Here is an 11,962-nt window from a genome sequence, read left to right as displayed (position 1 = left end):
ATGACAGTGAAATATCCGTTGCGTAGTTTTGAAGTGGTAACCGAATTAAATAATTTGTGTCGCACAAAAAAAAGGACTTTAATTATAGAAAAACTAGTTATTCTGATTTACAAACTAAACTACTCAACAGATTTTGATCAATTTCTGTCAATCTGTAACTAACTGTTTCAAACAAAAAAAATTCCAAATCGTTTTGCTACAGATGGAGTTATGAGGTAATAAAGATTAAAAAAAATACAACCCATTTGATTTGACGATGACAACAAATCAAGATCAAAACATTAAAAAAATGTTCTGGCAAATGAATCTACTTATCTATCTTGAGAGTCTTTTGAAGTCCATTGTAAACGGATAGACGCAGACAGCAATTTTATGTTATTTTGTACTATGTAAATGTACATGTAGTTTATTGAAATGTTTCCATTCTAATCAACTTTTTCAAATTGCCAGATCATGCAATATTAAAACATAAATAAATTAATACTTATAAAATGAGTCATTATCCTTAAGAGAATCAGGAAAAATCACTTGAAATACCGGTTAGCTGCGAATATCCTTTTGCGACATTGGAACTTCAACATTAATGTGTAAAAGTTAAGAATTAGAACAAACTGGCCTCGCAATAACAAAAAGACCCTTCTATTTTGAAAACAGTACTTGAATCAGGCATCTGCAAATGTAACTATATTACTAATGCATCTTAGAACTCTTGTACACGCTGGCATCCAAAGCCTGCAGACGTTTGCCGGAAAATAAAAAAAAATACAGGTAAAGAAGATCAAAATTTCTGCCGTGTAAATCATGAAGTATATTTTATTAATTTTTACATGTGTGTCGAGTGCGTACTTCGTGCGCGGGCGTAAGTATTTTTTAATTTTTATCTAATAAAAAGTTTTCCTTATCGCAAATGTCTTTGGTTTGGGGGAAGTTTTATCAATACCTCTGTTATTTTTCCTTCTATTTTCAAACGGTTTCAATAAACAGCAGATACTTAACTGTATATTTTTTATTATTTATTACCGCATGACTCCTTCAGTTCTAAACCGATTTGAATTTTTTTTTATCTAAAAAGATATACGTCTAGACTGATCCCATAGAAATTTTATCAAAATCAGTTAAGTAGTTTAGAATTTTGGTTCAAAATAACTGGTTTTATAACAATTAAAGCGGAATTTTTGTGGCACACAATTTTTAATTATTAGATATCTTCATTTCTCAACATTTAATTATTAATTTATTATTATAATGGACTCTATTTACTTTTAAATTATCTTAATCAATTACGACATTTTAATCGCTTTTATAATTTGCCATAATGTAACATAATACATCAGTCTCGCTTCTTATAATAAGGCGCTTTCAAATATATGTTTGCGAAGCTGTATTCGCAGGTAAATACCCAAAGCGGTAAAATAACTTACCTGCGGGTCATGTTGATAACTAAAATACATAAATAACATTTTTTTTTAATAGATGACAATGGTATGGCAACCCCGTTTGCGCTAACAGTATACGCTGACGGGGCACCAGTAAATGATGATAGGTGAGGATAAAAGGCATGTTTATTACTAAAATAGTCCTCATTACAAACAATCCCTTCTCCCACCACAAATATCATTAGATAACTGACCGTGTGGTCCCGGCATAGAATAGGCTACCCCTTCCTTTCCCGTGGGTGTCCTAAGAGCCGACTAAGCGAGGATGAGGGATGGGCAGCAGCGTCCCTCTCAAAACATCTACAAACCCTAACTGTGGTTGTCCGCTGTCCGTCTCCAAAGCGTGATAACTACTGATAAAACTCCCCAGGGAGGAGGCTTTTGTTTAGCAGTAGACAGTTAAAGGCTGATATGGTATGATGATGATTAGATTATTAATCACGACGACATAAAAAGCTATTTTTACAATAAGCGTGGTAATAGAGGGAGACTTTGTAAAAAAGGCGTTTGCTTGAGCACCTCTGTCCCATTCGTATTTCTACCGCGAAACATGTTTTATACATTGTATTTGCATGGCTGTGTTTCGGTTTGAAGGGTGAGATATGGCAGTGAATTTACAGGGTACAGAGGAATAACACCTGAGTCCTCAGAAATGGCAACGCTTGGGAGGTATCATGGATGAAACAGTATACTCTGTTATGTCCATGGTACTGCTCATGTCTATACGCGGCAGTGAGTCGTCAGCTTGTTTGGTATTCTAAGTTGTATAAAAAAAACTACTGGCAGAACCCTCTTTATGAGGGAGAGACCTCCCTCATAAAGAGGGTTTGTTTAGCAGTGGACAGTTAAGGGCTTACGTTACGATGATGAAAGGGCTATTTTTACTCGAAACGGCGAGGTAAATTGTAAACTGCTTATAAATTTGACAAATTTACAGAGTCATCATGTTCTACGCCCAGTGGTGGAAAAGGGCATTGCATATCTATATACAAGTGCTCTCCTCTCGTCACAATAATAAACAAAAAGGAAAGAACACAACAAGACATTGACTTTTTGAGAAAATCACAGTGTGGCTTTGAGGGACAAACACCGAAGGTACATATTTCTACACTAACATTATAAAGAGGAAAGATTTGTATTTTTGTGTGTATGTATGTTTGTAATGAATAAACTCGAAAACTATTTTTCACCATTAAAAAGTTACATTCACCCTGAGTAACATAGGCTATATTTATTGCTAGAAAAGATTAGGGGTCCTTACTAAAATTTTAGTAACGTAACTCAAAGTGTAAAAAAATGCTATAAAATATCTTTCGTCGCGTGCGCTGCGGAAACTATTGGTGATAGAACAAAAGTATGTTTTGTAATATTGAAGAAAATATCAATAACTACAAAAAAAACTTCTCGATACTATACGTCTAACTATTATCGTAATGTCACAATAACCACTTTTAAAAAAGTTGTAAAAATGTCCACCCGTGCGGGACAGTACGCTAGTCATAAATAAACTAATGATCTTTCGTACAGATAAATAGAATAAAAAAAAAAAATACATAGCCCATGTTACTCCCTGATGATATAACTTCTATAGATGAAAGAACTCGGTTGAGTAATTTTTAAGTTTATCCATTCATAAACATACAAATAATCAAATCTATCTAAAGAGATAAATACATATGCCGTTTAGTCCCGGCATAGAATGGGCTATCCTTTCCTTCACCGTAAGTGTTGTAAGAGGCAACTAAGATTACTCAATGATCTAGGGATAAGCAACAACATCCCCCTTAAAACATCACCAAAGCCTAACTGCGGGGAGAAAGGGATTGTTAGTAATAGAGTCTAACTGACTCATTGCCAGCAATACACCCTATCAGGTTGACCTCCACATGGTATCCCTGAACACCAACATAGTTAATTCTAGTGGAATTCGTCACGATGGGCCGACTGACCTGCTTTTATCCTCACTTATCATCACCTCTCATTAGTGCCCCGCCAGCGTATACCGATAGCGCAGATGGGGTTACCATTTCATTATCACCCATTAAAAAACCTAACTGCGGTTACCACCAGAGGGAGACTTTGTACAAAAGTCGATTGCTTGGGTACCTCTGTCCCATTCGTATTTCAACCGTGAAGCAGTTGTGTTTGCATGGCTGTGTTTCGGTTTGAAGGATGGGATATGGCGTGAATTTACTGGGTACAGAGAAATAACACCCGAGTCCTCAGGAATTGCAACGCATGGGGGGTATCATGGGCGAAACAGTATACTCTGTTATGTCCATGGTACTGCTCATGTCTATAGGCGACGGTTACCACTTTCCATCAGGTGAGCCGTTAGCTTGTTTGCCATTCTAAGTTGTATAAAAAAAAAAAACAAAAATGTATGTAGACAGGCGTCCATTATAGGTAGAATTCGGTCTATATTGACCGACGCATTCTTACTTTAACTAAATCGACCTCCTTGGTTCTTCTATGAATATCCTTATTTCAGATTATATTATACAGCAAAATTCTGGCATAACATAGCCATTAGTGTGTTTAGATTATTTTCCTAGATAGGTCTGACCCCTTAAGATGGGGGTAAAGGGATTATTAGCAATGGAGTTTGTTAGCAATATGCCCTGTTAGGTCAACCTCCATGTGGTTCCCCCTGGAAACCATCGTGAACAATTCTTGTTGAATTCGTCACGATGGGCCAACTGACCTGCTTCATCCTCACCTATCATCCTTCATTGGTGCCCCGCCAGTGTATAATGATAGCGCGAGTGGGGTTGCCATTCCATTATCACCTATTAAAAAAAAGACCTTTTAAGATGGTGAATATATGTAGTTTTAGATATATTTTTGTGCACAGCTGAAAGTCTAGTTTTCGTTCTGGTTTTTTTTAATAACTGTTAATGGAATGGCAACCCCGCCTGCGCTATCGAGATACGCTGGCGGAGCAGCAGTAAAGGGTGATAGATGAGAATGAAAACAGGCCAGTTAGCCCATCATGATGAATTCATCAGGAATTAACCATGATAGTTTCTAGGGGGAACCGCAAGGAGGTTGACCTAGTTGGGTATATTGCTAGCAATGGGATTTTTAGTCTCCATTACTAACAATCCCTTTCCCCCTTTCGTTCTGGGTTGTACACTAGACAATTCTGCTTAATTACACCAATGAACGTAGCTCTCACTATAACTCGCAAATTTGAAGCTTCCCCATTCAGCTAAGAGTGTAAAACTATAATATAATATTCTTACCGTAATTTTGGAGGATCGTATTTGAAATCCGTAAATCATCACCGGCAATAAGCACTTTGGATGCAATATAATGTGTAATCAACTTTGAGAGAGAGATCATTCGTTGATTGCATTATATTGATACAATATACAAACGTATTCAAAATCATTGCAGGTATGCTGTCCAGTAGAGTGTTATACACCTGACGGAAAACCAGGCAAATGCATCAGTATAAATTCTTGTCAACACTTGCTATCGATGCTTGAACCGCCATCGCCCAAGGAACACATCGAATATGTACAAAATTCTAAGTAAGTAAATAAAAATATTACTACATACTTATTAGCCTAACAGCGCTTGACTGCAGCCAGGTAGGTCCTACCATGAAATATTTAAATATAATATTATTAATATTATATTTAAACATTCCATTATCATCCATTAAAAAAAATCACTCCTTTTGGTGAGGATATTATAGTGCCCGAATAAAAACATTATCTTTTGATACTCCAATTACAGATGCGATAGTTTAGAACAATACAGCGTGTGCTGCGGCCCTCCCAGTAAAAAATTCGAAAAACCAATTCAAGATGGCAATTGTCAAGACAATATAAACGCATTCCCGCCAGACCCGTTAAATGGATGCTGCGGAATTGATGGTAAAGTGAACAATAAGATTTTTGGTAAGCAAGAGTTTTAATATCAATCAGTAATTTGTTTACATAATGATATTTTGAGCCAGTATCCGCAATTGGATGTATTTGCCTCCAACTTGCTGGAGTTTCGTCGAGTGACCACAGAGTATTTGTGTTCAGACATTTTTTGTTTCAGTTAAATCTTTTTATATTATTTTTTGTTTAATGATTTTTGTGTAATATTCCTTTTCTCAAACATGCTTGGAAATTTGAGCATTATTTTGACAACCTTCTTCGAGATAAATCGAACTTGCGGTACTGGTCGAGCAGCGGCCGGCAATAGTTGTATGAAAATCCATATCTGTCGTGTTTAGCGGCCAAATAAATTATTATGTAAAATCTAAAGAAAAATATTTGAAAATCTATGAAAATTTTGTTCAATGGAAGAATGAAAGAAAATCGAAATCCTTATCCGAAAATGTTTTTCTGGCTTATTTCGGCGAACTCGCCAAAAAAGTGAAGCCTACAATGCTTTGGGTCATCTATTCAATGCTAAAATGCACAATTTTAATGAAACATAACGTGAATTTGAATAATTTCCGCGCATTATTTGAGAAAAGTACTATACAAGCCTTGGCCGCAACTAGGCATTGATGGACTCACGTATGTGTGCCTCGGGTTCCCCTCGGCCCACATTCACACGTTCGTCCATCAATGCCTCTCTTGCTGGCCGCTGCAGTAATGTACTATTTATATGTTATTGTACTCTTGCTTTCCTGGGTGAGCGTATTGGAAGACTGTAAGGCTCACCCATTCGATGTAATAAATAAACACATAAACATTACAACTTTGTGAAAGTGATAGTAAGTCTTCATAAGTAAGATGTTTGCCTTTGTCATGAATAAATGAATATAAAAGTAAATAGGAAACATGCAATTTTTATTGTTTACTTATTATCAAAAAAATTAAATCTAAATATTTTAATCATTTATTAATTCTTTATTACACCGCTTAAAGAATAATACAAGAAAATATATATATATATATATATATATATATATATATATATATATATATATATTACATAAAAATATGACACTACTTAATAATTACGAGACAAGAATCGATGCAATAAATATAATTTTCCAAAAGTTTCAACTACCCAAAATTTTAAGTACCTCTTAGACACTATTTGAAGCTGGTCCCTTGAGAATGGAAAGTCTGAAGGATAAGATATTACAGTGGATATTGCTAGATAGTTCTGAGATATAACATCTTAATCCTCAGCATTGGTCACTCATGAACGGTAACATAAGCGTTACAATATGTTCTGTAATATATTGTGTGTAGTTTCGTTATTATAATTCTTAATATTTTTTTTGTTAACCTTTGTGTGGGTGTAGTCGCATATTTCTGTAAAATAAAATTTCTTTCTTTCTTCTAGTATCCATAATGTTTATCCATCTATGATAAGACAATTGGTTATTGGTTATAAGGTGGTTCGCCGTAGGATCTGCTTGTTTGCCACTCAAAGTTGAATACAAGCACAAAACCTGCTTGATAAAACGTTCTATTTCTTATTGTTTTGTTAGTTTATATTTTACTGAGTTCAGTAAAATATATTAAATCTGCAAGATAACACTTATTTAGGTGTTATCTTGCGGAAATCATTGGTTATTTGATTAGAACTATCTTGTTTAATTCCGCTACCATTAGTATGTGTGTGACTGCCAACACTCGAAGACTGACCACCACTATCATTACCAGAAGTTTCAAAGCTTTCCATATTATTCATCAATATTCGGCTGCCATTTTGTTCACGCAACTTTTGCGACATGTATTTCAGGCAAGCATAAATCAAATAAATCCTACTTGATTGAGGTTTTTTTGTGTACATGTTTACGTTTAAAAGTTCAGTTACGTTGAACAAGTGCAACTCCTATTCAATTTCGATGGACTTTTTAACGGTGCTTTCAACTTTCAGTCCCCCAGAAAAGTCGATGTCCCCGAAATACAGAAGGAATCATTTTATAAAATATTTTGCGGGTATATATCCAATTTTCTGGAGACTCGAAACAAAAAAACCAGCGAAATTAGACAGAAATTTCATTTGTTGAAAATCACTTAAGATTCTAACAAATCGGTACAATTCAACAGCTTATGGAGGAATAGCAACGGGCATTGACGAATACCCGTGGCTGATACTGATCGAGTACGTAAAGAACGGAGTCGTCAAAACGTTGTGTGGTGGATCATTAATTAGCGCCAAATATGTGTTGACAGTCGGCCATTGCGTCGCCGGGAGCATTTTAAAACAAGGAACCCCGTAAGCTAATTACACTATTTATATTATTTAATGCAAACCTATTAAACGGATTTGAATACAAACTTTAATATTTTTCAATTCGCGCTGATCGACATGGCATTAACTTTTCTTTTTTTTTTTATACAACTTAGAATGGCAAACAAACTGACGACCCACCTGATGGAAAGTGGTAACCGTCGTATATAGACATGTGCAGTACCATGGACATAACAGAGTATACTGTTTCGCCCATAATGCCCATGCCATGCATTGCTATTCCTGAAGACTCAGGTGTTAGTCCTCTGTAGCCTGTAAATACACTGCCATATCCCACCCTGCCAAACCGAAACACAGCTATGCAAACACAACTGCTTCACAATAGAAACACGAATAGGACAGAGGTACCCAAGCAAACGATTTTTGTACAAAGTCTCCCTCTGGTTAATAAATGTATTGGCTTGATAATAAATGACAAAGACTTGTTTATTACTCATTAGTTTAATTCTAGAGACCAACATATATATTGAGAGAGCACGCGACAATAGTGATACGTCGTTCCATTAGTGATGTGACCTTAACTACTTAAATCTATATTTATAACAATAAACGTGTAAGCATGTATATCGTTGGATATAGTTCTTCTAGTTTAAATCATTACATATATCCATACCTGATTCTGTAATGAAGTGTTCGGAAGGGAGGGAAGGAAAAGGAATGAGCCAAAGTGACGTGATAAATTTGATTTTTTTTTTTAGAAAAAACGTGCGTCTTGGCGAATATGATACAAGCAACGATGGGAGAGATTGTGTAGTGACACAGGAAAATGAGATGGACTGCGCGGATCCTCCCGTTACTATACCCATCGAGCTCACCATCCCCCATCCTCAATACGACCCCATCACACGGAAAAACGACATCGCTCTGATCAGGATGAAGCAAAATGCACCTTACACAGGTTTGTCACATAGAGGGTGTTTGTGTTTGTCACTTATGGAATTAATCACATTTTCCAAACTATGTGAAGGAATATTGCTAGGCTATTTGTATACTTGTTGGCCAAAACCCATTCTATGCTAGTTCATTATTTCATCAAAAATTTTTTTTTATGAATATAATAGTGTCCATGAATATAATATGAATATAAGAGGTGTGTTCCAGTCATATTGTTTTTTAAGAAATTAAATATTCTTCCACTCCATGTATGTACATTAGAGATTTGTGTATATTTGTAAGGGAACATGCACCTTTTTCAAAAGAATATCGGAGATGATAGATAAACGACAAATTATATGTATCGAAGTGCAGGTTAGTTTAGCTCATACTGTATGGCGATTAAAGTTTACAACCATCTACCAATAACATAATCACGATGGTTTCCTTAAAAATTGGGTTAAACTTTTATACCATGAATGAATATTTCGCTAAAAAAACAAATGTATTTGACCCCACTAGAGATACAGTTGTTAAAATATTTTATAAATAATAATAATATATTGTATGCTAGGAAAGCCAATATAATGGCAATATATATATATATATATATATATATATATATATATATATATATATATATATATAAAATTATATTAAAAATTTGCATTAGAGGCAGAATGTATTTATCATCTAAAATTATGCAATAAATTCATTCATTTCATAATTTTAGATACATGTTTAGAGAGTGACGCTTAAGAATCGACCCCAGTTTACGAGAATGCAACACAAGTTTACAGTACTATAAAATTACGTATTATAGAAAATATTATCTATGCTTTAAAGCCAAACTATTACAAAGTAAATTAATTATTCTTGTCCACAGATTTCATTCGGCCCATTTGCCTCCCAACAGTGGACGTCACTGCGTCCCCCCCACAAAACTTCACGCTATTTGTGGCAGGCTGGGGGGCGTATAATGAGACCGTTAAGAAGAGCAATATCAAGCTACACGTGTCTGTTCCGTATGTCAAATTAAATGTATGTCAAACATAGCATGCATCTACTTTTGTAATGTCTATATATAATATATGTATGTGTTTTTTTGATGGGTGAAAATGGTATAGTAATCCCGCCTGCGCTAACGGGATACACTGGCGAGGCACCAGTGAAGGGTGATAGATGAGAATGTAAACAGGCCAGTTAGCCCATCATGATGAATTCATCAGGAATTAACCATGATAGTTTCCAGTGGGAACCGCGAGGAGGTCGACCTGGTTGGGTATATTGTTAGCAATGGGATTTTCAGTCTCCATCACTAACAATCCCTTTTGCCCCTATATGTATGTGTTGCCATGTGGACCCGGCATAGAATGGGCCACGCCTTTCTTTCGTGTCGTTAGAAGCGGATAAGGCAACTTAATGGTCGAGGGAAGAGTAGCAGCGTGCCTATCTGCGGTTGCCAACCCATCCACCAAGCGTGGCAACTATTAGTAAAACTCGCGTTTTGGGGGAGACCTATATGCAGCAATGGACAATTAACGTAAATAACGGAAATTTTATGCCCTTTTCCAATATACAAATAGTACTTTAGTAATAATAACACAATTATTATCAGAATTCGAGCAACGCTTCACATATATATATATATATATATCTGAGAGTACAAATAAGGGGAATATCCCTTTGTTTAAGGAGCCAAACTCACTCTGGACAATTTTAAAATCCTCGGTGATCTTTCTCATATTGGGACAGACCCATCCTCAGCAACGGGACTAATGAAATAGAATATAGGGGTGGGGGGGGGGGGGGGGGTTGGGTTGTTAATAAAGCATTGCTAGCGATATACACTATCTTTAATTTATTTATTCATTACTACAAATATGTGTACATGGCGTACTTAATGCTGAAAGCAGTCTCTCCCAGTCAACCATAGGGAAGTGTCAGAATACTCGAATGCGGTACTACTAATTATTGATTACATACATACTAAAATTACATATATTAACGAATAAATTTAATAGGTGATAATGGAATGGTAACTCCACCTGCGCTATCGGTATACACTGACGGGGCACCAGTGAGAGATGATCGGTGAGGATAAACCATATATACACTATCAGGGCAACTTGAATGAAAACAAAATAAAAAATCCATTAAGTGGTGGATTATTTAATGATTTCAACCGTAAAGCAGTTGTATTCACATGGCTGTGTTTCGGTTTGAAGGGTGAGATATGGCAGTGAATTTACAGGGTACAAAGGAATAACACCTGAGTGCTCAGGAATAGCAACGCATGGAGGGTATCACGGGCGAAACAGTATACTCTATTATGTCCATGGTACTGCTCATGTCTATAGGCGACGGTTACCACTTTCCATCAGGTGGGCCGTCATCGTGTTTGCCATTCTAAGTTGTATAAAAAAAATATTTATTAGGAGTGGGAACTAGTATCCCCATTGCTAACAATATATCAATTGGTCAATCTTTACGTAATTCGCTATGGAAAACATCGTATTTGATTTATTATGATAAAATTCATTACTCGATACTCCAAATACATTTTCACCTACCACCATGTATAAATATTACCTCACTACACTGAGTAAACCAATACCGCAGGTATTGGTAGGAGATATTACTCCATTTTCAACTGTAATTTTTTTATAACACGGGACAAACGAGCATACGGCTCACCTGATGATAAGTCATTACCGTTGCCCATAGGCATCCGTAACATCAAAGCCGGCAACGCATGGAGGTATCATGGGCGAAACAGTATACTCTGTTATGTCCATGGTACTACTCATGTCTATAGGGGACGGTTACCACTTTCCATCAGGTGGGCCGTCAGCTTGTTTGCCATTCTAAGTTGTATAAAAAAAAAAGAATATGTTCCTATCTTGAAGGATTCAATGTCGCATCTGTTCGAAAATACTGTTGCTGGAAGTTGATCCCATACTTTGATTGTACGTGAAATATAAATGAAAAAAATCCTATTAGATTTACATTTCAATAACAAACTATTGCTTTAAATTTCTAGGAGTGTATACCAGTGTACAACCTCACTAAACGCAGTGCCCCCTTATGGGACAAGCAATTGTGTGCGGGCGGTGAGAAGGACAAGGACTCGTGTAAAGGGGACTCAGGCGGCCCCCTCATGTACATGAAAGGACGGATCCAGGAAATTATAGGACTCGTCAGCTTCGGAACGAAGCCGTGTGGACTGGAAAAAGTTCCAGCCGTGTATACCAAAGTTTACGAATACATCACTTGGATCCGCGATACGCTGAAGCCTTGAAATTGAAACTGTAATTTATTAAGCTAGAAGAATGTGTTATGAATTATGTATAATTAAAATATTAAATGTAATTGTAGTATATAAAAAAAAATTAAAATTAAAATGTTAATAATACATGCTTTTTAACAGA

The 11,962-nt window shown here is 36.0% G+C and overlaps 1 protein-coding gene across 1 annotated transcript; it reads left to right on the top strand.

Annotated features, from left to right (window-relative positions):
* Window positions 1-594: 594 nt before the first annotated feature.
* Window positions 595-11,946, top strand: LOC113520088 (phenoloxidase-activating enzyme-like). Its single transcript, XM_031912742.2, has 8 exons — window positions 595-859; window positions 2,374-2,531; window positions 4,836-4,972; window positions 5,181-5,344; window positions 7,454-7,622; window positions 8,357-8,556; window positions 9,418-9,572; window positions 11,575-11,946. The coding sequence occupies exons 1-8, from the start codon at window positions 802-804 to the stop codon at window positions 11,830-11,832; spliced, it is 1,299 nt and encodes a 432-aa protein (XP_031768602.2). The 5' UTR covers window positions 595-801; the 3' UTR covers window positions 11,833-11,946.
* The last annotated feature ends 16 nt before the right edge of the window (window positions 11,947-11,962 follow it).

The sequence above is a fragment of the Galleria mellonella genome, unplaced genomic scaffold (genome assembly GCF_026898425.1).
Source record: "Galleria mellonella isolate WM207_F2 unplaced genomic scaffold, CSIRO_AGI_GalMel_v1 utg19, whole genome shotgun sequence".
Classification (NCBI taxonomy): domain Eukaryota; kingdom Metazoa; phylum Arthropoda; class Insecta; order Lepidoptera; family Pyralidae; genus Galleria; species Galleria mellonella.
Note: the sequence above shows the minus strand (reverse complement) of the source record. Positions and strands in the feature narration are given on the sequence as shown.